The 15,807-nt window shown below is 30.8% G+C and overlaps 1 protein-coding gene across 1 annotated transcript in view; it reads right to left on the reverse strand.

Moving 5' to 3' along the window:
• Positions 1 to 549: 549 nt before the first annotated feature.
• The window catches only part of LOC129960388 (dolichyl-diphosphooligosaccharide--protein glycosyltransferase subunit STT3B-like), a 49,168-nt gene continuing 33,910 nt past the window's right edge, over positions 550 to 15,807 (reverse strand). Inside the window, exons 12-17 of the mRNA XM_056073808.1 lie at positions 6,585 to 6,772; positions 6,173 to 6,344; positions 3,794 to 3,967; positions 3,601 to 3,714; positions 2,561 to 2,767; positions 550 to 1,166 (exon numbers count right to left, since the gene is read on the reverse strand). Of these exons, the coding sequence (XP_055929783.1) occupies positions 1,083 to 1,166; positions 2,561 to 2,767; positions 3,601 to 3,714; positions 3,794 to 3,967; positions 6,173 to 6,344; positions 6,585 to 6,772 (939 nt within the window). The 3' untranslated portion in view covers positions 550 to 1,082. The remainder of the gene's footprint in view (positions 1,167 to 2,560; positions 2,768 to 3,600; positions 3,715 to 3,793; positions 3,968 to 6,172; positions 6,345 to 6,584; positions 6,773 to 15,807) is intronic.

The following is a 15,807-nucleotide window of genomic DNA, read 5'->3' on the forward strand; positions in this document are numbered from 1 at the left end:
TGGCAGTATTTTTCTAATTAAAACAATTTATGCATAAAAGAAAAAAACAAATGAACAACAAAAGTAAGCACTATACGAAAATTGTGAGTATCGATCAATTGCATTACGATTCATCGTGAACCCTGATCCATCGTCATGGTATTGATAAATCGATGTTTTGAAAAACTGATTATCAAGGAGGGGGGATCGATTTTTCAAATTGAAAGTCGCCACATTCCTATCAGCGAACGCCCTGAATCTAGCAAGCGAGCAGTATCCCAAACCGTTCGGATTTCCCGTAATATGGTGTGGTGAGTACAGCGAGACGGAGGAATACATCCCTACCAGGCGCAGAAAGTTCAGGCCCGCCCTGGAACCATCGAATTACCAGGCACGTCTCAATTTTGCTACATGGTATCAGCAACAGCATGCTTCTCTCAAGATAGCAAAAACATCTCTTTGGAAGATGATAAAACTAAGCGGGTCCAACAAATAGAATTTAAAAGAAGTCAGCTTTTGTAATCATATTTTCCACAATAGTTAAAAGTAAATGAAACATTAACACAAAAATAGAAAATTTTAAATTTTATTTAAACTGTGCAAATAAATACAATAAAATTTTAGTATTTGGTTACAAGATAATTTACATTTGGTGTAAGAATTCGTTGTTACAGATTTTGATTAGATATTTCTAAAATACATTTGGTTTTAAAACATTTAATTTTGAATTCTTACTTTTGGAATTTGCAAGCATAATACTTAATTTAAAGCCATAATTTTTAAGGAAGTGTCTAAACTGAATTACAAATAGTATAAAGAATTAGGAACATGTTCAAACAAAACAGCTTTACAAATACAATGTTCATAAATCTTTTGTATATTCACATTTCTATCGCCAAGCTTCGGTGTCAGATATTTAGATGTTATAGGTGTGAGCACATGTACAGCACCTTGCAGTTTGCTTTGATATATAAAACAGCTTCATGGTCCGTTTATACAAATGGAATTTTATGCTCATTGAATATATGTATGTTTATCAGTCATGAGGCACTGATGAATTATAATTACCCCAAACACAGAGGCAATTACATATTCCACACATTTTATTTCTTCGAATTTCGACTCGTTCTCTTTCCTTTCACAACTACAGGGCGATTTTTGATGGCTCCCTTCTTTCGTTTTGAAGTCTAGAAATATTTAAAAAAGAAATATGAAATTGATGCAATAACATGTAACTTAAGCATGTATGCCATAGTAAAAAATAGATTTTCATAAGTTAAATCCAACAAAAATTATACAATAAATAAGCTGAAATTTGAAAGTATTAAGTATGAAACTAAATATGAGAATACTTCAGTATGCTTTCTTAAAGAAATTAAACTACAAAAGTGTTTGTCCTATCCCTTCATACCTCAGTTTTGAATTCGACATTCAGCAAGCAATGAAATTTCCATTAACTTCTTCGATCTGTAGTTAACACACTATTTAGTAGAATTCCTTACATGATCACTGATTATCATTAAGCAGCGTTTCGGGATAATCAAACTTGCAATTAGATTTCCCCAATTCAAATAATTCTTCTGAGCTTTAATAAATTTCATATTAAATATAAGGGGAATGAAAGTGACCTGATTTCAAGTTGTAATATTTTACACGTACAGCTTACATAAAACCTTTTAAAAACTCAGGAATAAGAAAGGGCAATTTCTTTCATGCTAATTATTTATTGTTTAAGATTTGGCCTTTGAGCAGGGAACAAAACAGCCAGCTACTAAAACCTTTATTATTCGACTTTCTTTAAATGGTGTAGATTTGTTTAGCCAATAAATGGAAGAAAAATTCAGATGTCTATCTATTCGTGCAATTTTTCGTTAAAATAACAGCACACATTTATATCATTCCACTATCCATCCTAAAAAATTATTTTTTGATATACAATAAAGTAAAAGGAACTACGAATGGAACAAGAGAAAATCAAAGTATAATTACTAGAATCAAATACATACTTAAATTTACCATCACACATATTGAAGCAAGCAAGCTTCAAGATTACTGCATAATTATGTATAGCAAGAAGTCTCTGGCTTATAATAACGCCCATGAGAACATATAAAATTAAGTTGTCATAAGGTTTCAATTTCACTAAATTTTCCTAATTGTTCTAGATCAAATTATGCCCTTCTTTGAAGTGGGCAATTTATTTCATACTAAAAGCAAAATAAAATTTAGGTACAAACTCTAAATGAAAAGTACTCATGCTTATAATTCTCAACCAAGATTTCCAATATAAAGAAACCTAAAAATACAAAGCGATATATAATTTGCGATGTTAAAAATACAAAGTAGCTGCCGATATCATTGAATATAGAAAAAACATAAAACAGTTTGACATATTTGCCTCATATGCATACACAAAATAGAATTTCGATTTCACATTGTAAAAAACTCGGAATTCGTTAAAACAAATACATAAGAACTTTTCTTATTCAGTAAAAGCATTACTGTGTTCAAATATTTTCTGATAAAAATCATACAAATGAAGATAAAGGGCATAGTTATCGATGTTATGTATAAATATTACCTTCTTGGAAATATATATATTAGAGGATTTGATTTTTCTTTGGTTATATGGAATGCGTGGTCGGTTGTTGTCTTTCTTCACACTATAAATCCTCACGAGCCAATGCTCTGTAGTATATGCCTCTTCCAAATGCTCCAATTCAAAATTCTTATTTCCTATTTCCATGCTCCTCGTTCGATCAAATCCAGCTGGCGTGCGGAAATCCAACTGAAAAACATTTTAGCAATTTCATTATTAAATGCTGCAATCTAAAAAACTTGCAAGGTAATATGAAGTTGTTACATCAGTTCCTGAAGCAACAATAAAATTTTATCTCATTTAAAAATTTACAAGTCACATTCCATTTCATTTGAATAGAAGGTTTGCATATTCTGAATGATGGCTTATTGGAAACACAAAACAGAATTAAAAATCTTATTTTGAAGTTAAGACAGTATTTTCCACCAAGAAATATTTATCCATATTTAATTTTCTCCATAATCAAATACATTCTCAAAATACTTTACAAAAATTACTTATCTAAAAGATATCGCATTCATTTGAAACCAAAAATTAACCCAGAAAAGGTCATGGAGTAAAAATATAAGCTTTTAAAAAGAAATACTGCACTATCTAATGTTTTCTACAATATACCATAAGCATCCCAATTCCAGTACTCATTAGCATTTATAAAAATAAATATATTTCTGGCATATATTCTCAAAACTGAACAAAGAAATCTCCCTACTCTTATAATATATTTAACTGAGACCACCAAACTTATTTTACATGTGATCGACATACAAAAGCCATTTTTAAGCCCAGTCAGTGTCATTTCTGCATAGTGTAATTGTAATTATAGCATGTAAAAATATCAAGCAAAAACAGGACAATATTTCATCAGAGCTATGAAAACATAGAAATATTCTTTAAAAATGCAATGTTTTACTACAGATAATTAATGAGATGGCAACTATTACAAAAGTGCAAGTAAGCAGACTGCTTAAATTATTTATAGGTTACTACATACAATAAAAAAATTCAAGATTCATTTGTAATACCTGTAATTCTCCAAAACGATAATAGCTTAGCTTGTACATTAAACAATTTAACAAAGTAGGTGATCCATGGTCATCAACTCTAAATTCTCCTCTGCTTGTGTAGTAATCAGTTTCCTAGAAAGTAATAGTTTAAACAATAAATAAGCATTTTTTATATATTATTAAGATAAAAACGAATTAAAAAAGTACATACTTTAATGTCCCTAGGATGTTCTCCTTCTGCTATCCTCACCATCCACAAAAATTTATTTATGTCATCACCTGAATATCCTATCACACCACCAAAAATTACTAGAACATAATCAACATCTAAAGATTTCATTATTTCATATGCAGCACTTTCATTAGATGCCATCGCTTTACCAACCTGAAATAAACATTTAAAAGGTGACAAGTATTCAAAATTGAAATACAACAATATTTCAATACTTTTTTTTTCCCCTTCATCTTTTAGACGGCTTCTCAGATTTCTATACATTGCAACCTAATTTTTAGAAACCGAACTTACAGCGCTTCGTTCTTAGTGCATTAAATTTTTTTACATTGATAAACAGTACGTTGTTTTTTTTCCGAAAGAAGTTTTAAAGACTATTTTTTATTGGGACATTTGTAAAGAAAAAAACATCCTTAAAACATCCCAATTTTTAAAACAATTTTTAATCAATCCCAACTTTTCAAAAATACCGACGACGATTTTGTGCATTCAGAAAAATCAATTTTCCATATTAATCAAACTTAGTTTTACAACTGTTGGGTATTCACACCAGTAATAAAATTCTGCGCAGTTTGATGTCCGAACCTTTTGTAAAAATCATCCAAGTCTGTAAGAGGTATCGTTCAGGAATCTTTTCTTGGACGATTCGAAAACTGGAATATTATTTAAAACTTCAACAACTGCTGTCATATCAGCCTCTGTGGAAATTCATTATACAGTGTGGGAAACACCAGACATTTTGGAAGTTACTTTCTGCATCTGTAAAAACAATTCCTTTACCTTAGAATTCGGTTTAGAAGATGCCAACTCTTAAATAATTGAACACATTATAGACAACTACTTTTGACTGTCATCTGAACGTCAGGACTATTCATAACAGCAGAGCTTAAAAAATAGACATTTTAGCACAACATTATGAAAACGAATTAACTCCTTAATGGCCATGTAGGGGAGGGGAGAACCAATGAAAGCTACTGTTTACCTCATCGTTGTCACAGTGATGAAGGAGAAAACGTGGCTTTGAGACGCCTATTGCATATGTATATCTACACAAACTATAATTTTAGCCACTTCTATAGGAATATTTTGAAAGATCGATACACAGGGATCTCATAAGGCATGTTCTATGTTTCTTAATCAAATTCTATTCGTCACATTTACGAAAATGCTTTCCAGTGTATGACCTTTGTTTTTGTACTAAAACTAAATAACTTAAGTTTGAAAGAAAGTAATTTCCCTTTATCTACTCTTTAAATTCAGTTTTTTAAATAAGAACTATATTCGAATACTTTCATGACAAGTTAGTGTAGTTGCTGGATGAAACATTTGAATTAGTTTTCTAATATTTTGTAGAGAATTACAAAAGTAAATAACTCTCCTTTGCAGCACAAAAATACAGTTAAAAAAGAGTATATGTATGGTATTAATATATGGTAAAAAGTACAAAATAATATATATCATTAAAGTTGCATTCATAATTTTTTAACTGAATTCAAATAACATGAATGAGCAGCTATTTTCTGTATAAAAATAATTTTTGTTGAACACTTTGAAAAATAAACTGCATACAAAATAAGTCCTGATCACACAACTGATAAGCGAGTAGACTACTTCTAGTCCATTCAACTTCGTCGCTGATCAACAGCAGTAACTTACAAGTATATAAGCTATACAGATAATCCTTATGCTTTTTTTTTCCTCGGAATTGAATGTCTATGGAATTTTCATAAATTGGTTAACATCCTAAAAATATACCACAAATGAACAGAGTGCAACCTCAAACTGAATTTTCAAAATCCTGCCCTCCCATTGTTATTGATGTGGTTATCTTTATTGTGCAGATCTGCACTTAATCAAGCTCATTCACTACAAAATAAAAACAGCATCAATAATTTCATTTTGCATTCGCAACCCATAATTAAGAGATAAGATTGTTTTGAAAGGCAATTTCTAAGATTCTAAAATTTGTCCAGTGTAAGTTCTATACAAAAAGAACCTTATCAACAAACAAAGAGGAACTAAAAGATTTAGCACAGCACAATAACAACTCATTCAATTTTTTTAAAAACACTTGACCAATTTATATTCAAATGCTATTAATAATCTAGAAAGTATGTCAAACTTTTTTAGTTCAATTTTAACAAAAATCATTTAAAAAAAACACCTTACTCATAAGCATCAAATTTGAAACAAAACTAATCAACTTTATACACTCACTATCTAGTTTCCAAAAAATTTTATAAATATTTCCTGGCATCAAAACCAAAAGTTTCTAAATCAAAGAATTTGAACCAACTTTGTATAAGTTAAAATGGAAAATAAAAACTTAAGAAAGCAACAAGATAATATAAAACTTACTAGAGCAATATGACTGTTATTCCACGTGTTATTATCCACTAACGTTGTGCGATTGGCCATTCCTGCTATCTGGTAACCATAATCCCACCAGGACATTATTCTTGCATCTTGTGCTGTATTTTGTGAAAGCCAGTAATAGGCTTCACGAAAATCATCCAGTATTAAACGAGACCTTTAATTAAAGTTACACACCAAATAAATACTATAAGAAAGCTGTTTTACACACAGTAAACAAACAGATTCAAAGAGATACATAGTTGATCATCATTTAAACTGAAAATTTATCATTTAACTACATAGAATTAGCAGGAAAAACTACTGCTACTTTTGCTTTAAAAATAATTCCTATATTGAGAAGGCTTGTTAGTATATTACATATTATAGAGACTGAAATATTTGAAAATATACAAACCCGTCTGAACTGTAGCTGGCTAAAACAATACTGGGACTAGAATAGGCATTACTTGTAACCCAAGTACAGTGGACGGCAAACATCATAAGAATCATTATGACTACTAATATCACAATACTACGTATATTAGCTCCTAAGCCATGATTATCTCTTGACTGGTCAGTTTTAATTTTTCGTATCTTTCCAGCCTAAAATAAATATAAAAATCTATGAAGATAATTCATGTAAGCATATGAAGAAATAAAAAAAAGGAAATCGAAAATTTAACTAATTGATTTCTGAAAGTATAAAATTTTATAAGCCATTAATTATCTAAAAATATTTACAAGAATTATTATAGGGAAAAAAAACTTACAAGGCATTAAGCAATAAAAACTAGTCACCGTTAATAATAATTTTGAAATATAACCTAAGCACTTTCATAATTTACACACTGCCGAAAATTTTAAAAGCTATACCAAGATAAAAACTGCCACTTTTTAAATATTAAAAAAAAAAACGACAAATGTTCCAGGCTTTAGTATCCTTTGTGTCCATAGAAAATTATTAACAACAAAATTTAAAGAAAATTAGAAATATACAATAGTGCATAATAGACTGATTACTATCCAAGTATTTTTTCACCTGAAGTTTTCTTTAATTTAAACTTCATAAATGTGATGCATTTACCATTCCGATATTGGTTTTAATCGTTTAGAAATCAATGTATACCAATATGCTTAAAAGACTTTTTTTTTTTTTTTTTGCTAGATTTATATATATAATCCAGTAATACGTTTCTGTATCTGCAAGTTTATACTTAATGGTTAATGATATACAGGATAAAAATGTATAATTCATAAGTTATGACAAATCTTTTAAAGATTCTTAATAGTTAAACATTATACAAATCTTAATAAAGCAGAAATTTCAAAATTCACTCCAAATATACAAAAAAAAAAAAAGTGATATGGTACATATAATACAATGTTCAGAATCATGTAAATGAAAGAAATTTATGACATAGAAGTATCTAAAATTTCAAGAATTTTTAGGATTAGGAAAAAAAGTCTGTGTGACATATACATCAACTACATAATAAGTGATTTAATTTGTTCTGATACTATTTGCTAAAACTTTGCTTCAAATTTTTATTTAATACGAATTGTTTTATGTCCAAGCATTTTTTTCTATAATAATTAACGAGTATATGCAAATTTTATCAAAAATCAATCTTCACAGCATATAAAAAATTTTTCAGTATTTTACACATAAGCTTCACTAAAAAGTATATACCAATGTATATACAGAGGCTAAAATTATAAAAATCTTAATTTTGAAGAAAATACCATGAGATGATAGATCACTGTAAAAATGATTCAATTGAAATTGTAATGCAATAAAGTTGGTTATTATCGAAGTTAAAAAAAACCAATGAACAAGACAAGAATAGCATACACAAAATATATTTAAACGAGGTGAGGGAACTATTTTTCTAAAATATCTTTGTGTAAATGAATATCTATGTGATTATGTTCCCCACTTCCTTCATTATAAGCACTTTCCCTTCTTCCAGCTAGCCTTTGAAGATGTAGCTAGGTGCTTATGACACTGAAAAGTAAATGCTGTGTTTCTTTATTCGTCATATCTAATTTCATATAGTTATTTGTACATGTGCAATAAGTGTGCTGTGTAAAAGAACCGTGATCAAAATCTTATTGAAAAACATCGAATAGTAGTTTCACGCGCCATCTGTTATAGATCTCAGATGTCAACACACTATATCTTGTTCACATCGAATGAAACAATCTCATTAATGAAAACCATGCAGGTCAATCTACGAAAAACTATATAATTTCGAACCCATACAGCATTGCAGTTACATTGTATTTTAATCAATCGAATAGACTTCGTCTTCAAGTTCCTGCTACATTTAAAAATGCCCTCTCTCAGAAAAAAGGAAACCAACGATATCGATACACTTTCGGAAATATTTAACGATAGTTTATCAGATATTCCTAGAGAGACCGACGATGGAATGACTGTTTTGACGATAACGAAAACGATTTTAATAATTCTACCTACAGTGAAATTAGACCTGTAAGGAAGCGCAAGGTTACTGTGCTTTCATGAGATTCCAACAATGGCGAAGCTACTGAAGGGTTGCCACTGAAATCTGGAAAAAAAAATCCATGTGTTTCCCCTATACGTATATTCAAGACAAGAGGAAATGCGCGAATAGCACTCGTGTTTGTTATAAAGCAATATGGTTTTAAGGAATGGAAAAAGCAAGGAAAGGAAGCAACAATTTAACATTATCTGAAATAATAGTAAATTAAAAGGTTTATAACAGGGATGGGCAAACTACGGAAGGTTCTATCCGGCCCGCGGATATAATTTTAATCTTGCCGGTCCGAGGCAAATTAAAAGAAATGTATATTTATATATTATATATTGTTCTCCTTTTCTACTTTAATTAAATATTAGTTTTTTTTTTATTCCTTTTCTTCAAAGGACTGCTGGTCTTTTTACTTTCTCTACTTTTGTTCTACAAAACATAAATCGACAGAAATAGCAAGCACAGACATCTTTCAATCGGTAAAGTGTTAAAAGAGGAAGTTCTTTGATGGCAATAGCTGTAGATTGGTGCCAACAAACGTTATCTCTTTCTCGGGGGATCAGACATATGGGAATCCAATATAGGTGAATTAGACCTCAAATGTGCGCATTTTAAGCTCCAGCCAACGGCTTTTTCCTTTGATGCGAGTTCTAATATTATTCATTGCGTATGGAAAGATTGCGGACATACAGCATCATTGTGAATAGTGGTGAAATTATTAAAAGTATAGCGTAGCTAGTGCTTGTTTGGGTTATTCGAAAAATATTTCAACCCCAAAATGGCTACTAAAAATGCAAAGTTGATTCCGAATGCCGTGCTTTTAATGATGAATGGACCTCGAAATATTTTTTACAGTTGTAAAAGATAGATTAATCAAAGTGTCTCATCTGCAATGAAGCTGTAGCAGTCTTCAAAGAATATAACATTTCCCATCAGTTTACATCTAAGCATAAGAATTTAAATTACGAAGCAATGCCCGAATATGAATTAAACAAAATGCAGAAAGTCTTTGTAAAAAATTATCAGGCCGACAAAAAATTTTCAATAAGGGAAGCAGCAATATCCAAGAAGCAGCTACACATGCAGGTTACATTGTAGCAAACAATATTGCTAAAAATAATAAAGCTCTCAGTGATGGGGAGTTTGTTAAACAATGCATGCTCCAAATTTGTGATATTCTATGTCCAGACAAGTAAAATAATTCGGAGACTGTAAGCTCATCTCGAAAAACGGCGACTTCTAGAATCGAAGTCATCGATAAAAATTTGACATCACAATTAGAGTCAAAGATTGGCCAGTTTAAATTGTGCTCCATAGCTATGGATGAAAGCACAGATATAAATGATACTGCTCAATTACTATTATTTATAAGAGGTGTTGATGAGAACTTTGAAATTACCGAGGAACTGACGTGCATGCGTTATTAAAAGGGAAGTCATATTTTTCGTGAATTTCAGGAAGGGCTTTTAACTTTGAAAGTGTCTATAACAAATATATATAACATTACGACCGATGGAGTACCAAATATGACAGGAAAAAAAAAATCTGGATTTCTTGGACTCATTAATCAAAACTTTTCCGGGAACAATGTTTTTCTACATCGTATTATACATCGAGATTCTCTATGTAAATCTGCATTGAATATGAAACCCGTGCTTGATGCAGTCATGAATCTTGTAAATATTATTCAATCTTGTGGGCTTACTCACAGGAAATTTCGAAATTTTCTTCAGTACGTGCAATCTTAATATTCTGATGTACTGTATTACATGAAAGTAAGATGACTTAGTGCAGGATGTGTTTTCGAGCGAGTTTGGAAGCTGAAAGAAGACATTGTGCCTTTCTTCCATGAGAAACAGTGTTCTGCGGAGTGCGAAATGTTAGAAGATACAGAATGGCTTTCGGACTTTGCATTTTTCATAGATCTTTGTCATATGAGCAACTTGAATGTCAAGATGCAAGAGAAAAATCAATTTATCAACGATATCTGGGTCCATCTCAAAGCTATTAAACTAAAAATCTGTTTGCTGGGCAGTTAGTTAAGAACGATTTGTCTCATTTCCCGAGGTTAAATTCAATATCTTCAGTAAATGAACAGAAGCTAAGAATTATGAAGATGGCTTGAAAAAATTGCACTTGGGGGTTCGAACGCAGATTTCAAGATTTCAGTGCCATTCAAACAAAATTGGATCTTTTTGCCATGCCTTTCAACATAAATTGTGAAGAGTGAGTTGAAGCAGTGAATTGCAGCTTGAATTAATTGAGTTGCAATTTAACAATCATTTCAAGCAGTTGTTTCTAAATATACAAAAGTTAGAGTTTTACAAATCATTATCGAAAGTAAGTTTCCCAAATTTAATATCTCAAGCCCAGAAATCAGTGCTATGTTTGCTTCATCTTATATATGCGAACAAATGTTTTCAACTATGAATCTTAGAAAGAATTATTTCAGAAGTAGACTGACAGATGAGCATTTAGCCTCGCTCCTTAGAATAACTGCATCTTACTTCGAACCTCAATATAAGTAACTTTTAAAAATGAAATCGCACTTTCATTCATCTCATTAACATATATTTAAACTATAATACTTTTATATTATTTTTAAAATTTTAAGAAAATTTATCTTGGCCCACCAAACTTTTTTCCCCCCGATTTATGGTCCGTGATCGAAAAAAGTTTGCCCATTCCTGGTTTATAATTACATAATAAATAAAAAGAAATTTTTTTTCTTTATCTAGAATTTAACAATAAAAAATTTATATATTAAAGGGGGGGATACATTACCGCTCATGATCTTTAACTGCAAGTTACACAAAATTAAGGACTCGGGGGAAATAAAATACAAAACAATTTTGTTATCATGATACAAATCATTAATGATTACTCAACCATAACAAAAACATTAAAAAGCAAGATTACTTTATTTTAATTATTTATTTTCGTCACTTTATGCATTTGGGCATCCATTTCTGCAACTTCTAGATTTTTTCAGCCAACAGTTCCATAGAGCTTATCCTTAACAAATAAGGTACGACATTTTTGCACTGCCAAACGTACATTTTTTTTTTTTTTTTTTTTTTTTTTTAGCTATTTCACTTTCAAGTGAGCACATGTGAAAATATTTCCGATATCATTTCATGCATTAAAGGACGCAACAAGTTTTAAAGTGATGCAACAAGTTTTATCCAACATCAATGATGACTCTTTGTAACTGGCTGGCAAGTCCTGTATGTTTTCCTTTTTCGGCATGAGTAGCAAGTGCATGTTTTCCTATATTACTTAGGCTTATTATCTTCTTACAAAGAGAACAGTATGCAACAGATGGATTTTGTGGAATTTCTTGAACCCATGTAGCAAAATCAGGTTGGATTTTTTTTATCCGTCCAATTCATTTTAAATGCGCATTTTGAGCAGCTCATTGTTTAAAAAAATCTCTATTTACTTCGAATTAGCTCACAGATTCTCAAATACAGAAATTAATCAATAACTCAAGTAAAATAGACTAAACACCTCCGCGCAGCCTCCACAGATTTCAATGTTCTCGCCAGAGAAATGTATTCTATTCTTTCACGCAATTACAGAAGTCTAGCGCATGTCAATTAGCTGCAATTCTGGAATCTCATAGAAAAAGAATAACTGTCCCGCAAATCGAAACTGGACTGATCTATACAGAAAAAAAAAGGGGGGGGGGAGAATAAAAAAAAGAGTTTCGGTATTATACAATCGCGAATGGTATTTCAGTTTTTGGAAGCTATGACCACGATGTTTATTCTTGCAATCTTTAGAGATCGGCATTTTTTAGAAGGGAAAAAATAACTAAAAAACTTAAGATTCCCTTTAGTTTCCCGCTTTTCAAGAAAATTTTCAAATTTCCCTGCATTTTTCCGGTTTTTAAGACGATTTTTAAATTTCCTGAGTTTTTCAGGTTCTACAGGTGGTGTGACAACCCAGTGGACCTGACGCTCAATACTACAAGGCATCTCAAAATAAACTGAAAGAGGGAATAAAATTAATCCTCATCCCAAATTATTATTTTCACCCTCAGACAATTATACGTTCTGGAACACTATCAAGAAATTTATCAGCATTTTACAGATAACTATTTCACTTATTGTGTTGAATATCTGTTTATAAATTATATCACCCCTCCCCCCCCCCAAAAAAAAAACAATGAATGATTTAGAAAAAATAAGTCTCAAACATTTAAAAACAATCACGTTTAAACTTGGCTTTCTTTTTTTATTCCAATACCAAATAATCATTAAGAACAAAAATCACTTCCTCTTTAAATTAAATAATCAATTAGAAATTGTTAAAAAACGACTAATTAAAAAAGCTATTCACGATTAAAAACAGAAATCGCCTGAAACTTCGTATCGAATAAAACACAATAAACCACACTTTGTTACCGTAATCACTCTCACTTACTCCAAGCCTCGCTTGTCCAGATAAGATTCCAGTTAACTAGCCAAGAGGCCCGAGTTCGAAACTCAAGGCAAATAGTATGACAAGAGAAATAATTCGAGCAATTGGGACACTTGTTAAGGGATACTGTACGAATATAAGTAGCTTAAATATTTCCTTTTCTCCAATAGAAAAATTTTAAACACTCAATACTGTATAACTTCTTCTAGTACTGTATAAAATTATAGAGCATTGTATAACATTCCAAAATATCATGAAAAATACTGTATAATATAATACTTTCTTTTTGACATTTTATATTGATTCAATATTGAAGAAAACAAAGTAGATGCCGCTTGATGTAATCACTTCAGGATAAAAGAATTCTGGTGTCATTAACCGAATAATAACTGAATTAGGTAAAAGTATTTTTACCATATCAAAGGAGAAGGGGGGAAAACACCTCCAGGCTGTCTATAATTTTTTCCAAAAACTGAATTCAATTGTTGCTAATAGACATTTATTCTTTAACAATTCACTTATATATTGTTTGCATTTGTATTGATTTTTAAAATTTGTTGAACGATGTTACACGTCGGTTTTCAAAATATCAAGTGCTTTACTTGTTCTGGCGAACGATAAAGAGTTTTCTTCAACATATATGTTCCAACGGAATCATCAATGTTTATTATTTGATCGTTCTCCAAACAAGTTCACGATTTTTCAAATTTTTACAAAGAGCCTTTAACAGTTTATTGCTGTAGCCTGCGGCATTGTATTGAATACTTTTAGATAAGTTCTTGTGCCTATTAAAAAATTTCAATTTTGTTTTTAAAATTCAAATCAGTTTCTTTTTAAATCCATTTTTGCGATCGTAATTCAATCGTAGGTGGTAGCAGTTTATGGCTGTTCAACCGATTTCATGTCAGATCTGGCAGCTTAGCAGTCCCTTTAAATCAATCTACACTGATCTATTCCAAACAAAACAAAAAATGTGAATCCATCAAATGGTAAGATGAACTCCCAGATGTTACCTTACAAGTGGAACAAGAAATTCCACGAATGTCAATCCTTTACGTACACTGAAGTAGATAATTGATTCGTCATTTTCAAAACTGATAACATGAAGCGATGTAAACACTAAACGAATATTTGATTATTTGAAAACGTCATTTCAGGGGCAGAGGAATTTGATAATCTAAAGAAAATAGCATTAACTGATCACATTAAGTGGCGTCCACTGTATAACACTATTTTTACAAATTTTAAGATTTGTATATTATGTGTTATTTTAGATAAGTTAATAGATTCAATCGTAGTAAATTAACACTGGCAGGAAAAACATCACAACATGAAATGATGTTTAAAAAAATCGAGAGACTATGCTTCGGTGACAGAAAAATTCATTTGGAAGAAAATGAAATGTTTTAAAAAATTGTGTGGAATGTATATTAGGTGTGAACTGTATGAATCTAATTTGATCTACTGATAAGTCCATGAAAAATGCAATTTTTATCTGTCAAACAAAGATTAAATAGACCAAAAACATATGCTTTAATGAACAGCTAACATAGGGGTAGTTTAATTTGTAGTGACAAGAACAAAATCTCCCTGTTCAAGAGTGACGATATGAAATATAGTAGAAGACAAATCAAAGGCTTTTATTCTTAATTTCATTATAGTATCAGCAGAGCATCCTCAATTATTATATTATGATACATACAACTAAAGGAGGCAGAACTTTTGCTATAAAAGGGATATAAAAGCTTAAAAATGCACGAATGGTTTCTTTCGCAAATTAAGAAAACATTTACATCCTTGAATTCAGATTCAGGTTATGTTTCAAATTAGTAAAAAAATAAGGTTAAGATAATCATATTTTTCTGCTAGAATAAATAATTTTAACTGAATCTTAAAAAATGAAGCATAGTAATATATTTGAAAAGCAGAATAACACAGCATCAAAAATTCATTTGTGTGTGTGTGTGTGTGTGTGTGTGCGCGCGTGTGTGCGTGTGCGTGTGCGCGCGCGTGTGTTGGCGCTCTACAGGCCAGACCGTTTGACCTACAGCTACCAAATTTGGTTCATGTATACCTTGGAGGTCGGGAATGTGCACCTGGGGTCCCTTTTTTGAATTTTTAATTAGAATTTTAGTTATTAATTAAAAACTAACTTTCCCGCCAAAAAACTCTTCGTTTTCAACACCACCAAATGAGTAAGGCTTGTTTTTTTTTTTTCCCCTTTTTTTCCCCAACACTAATGAGGCTAGGGCTAACATTTCTCGGCCGATTATTTCTAACGATTCTGTTTATTTTCTTAATGTTTGATGCATTTAAAATTAAACATTATTCATTAATCGATCTTTCAGATTCATTCTGAAGTACTTTTGAATTAAAATAAAACAGAATAAAGGAAATAAAAAATTTCTAATCTGCATAGCGTTACCCCAACTGGCGTAGAAAAATTCACGCATTTGCGTTACCGTAACTGGCGTTGAAAATTCACGCATGCGCATTGTGTTCTGATTGTTGACAGCGGATTCAGACTTGATTTAAATTATTTTTAGGTGAGTTGCGTGCTTTTGTAATTAAATTGTACTTATGTTAATTATATATATTTGTATATGCTTATAGTTTTAAGTATATCGTTTTTTAAATAGTTTATTTTAACCTGTTTTCAACCGATTATTTTAAACGATTCCGTTTATTTTCTTAGTGTTT

This window comes from Argiope bruennichi, chromosome X2, assembly GCF_947563725.1.
Source record: "Argiope bruennichi chromosome X2, qqArgBrue1.1, whole genome shotgun sequence".
In the NCBI taxonomy this organism is placed as follows: Eukaryota; Metazoa; Arthropoda; class Arachnida; order Araneae; family Araneidae; genus Argiope; species Argiope bruennichi.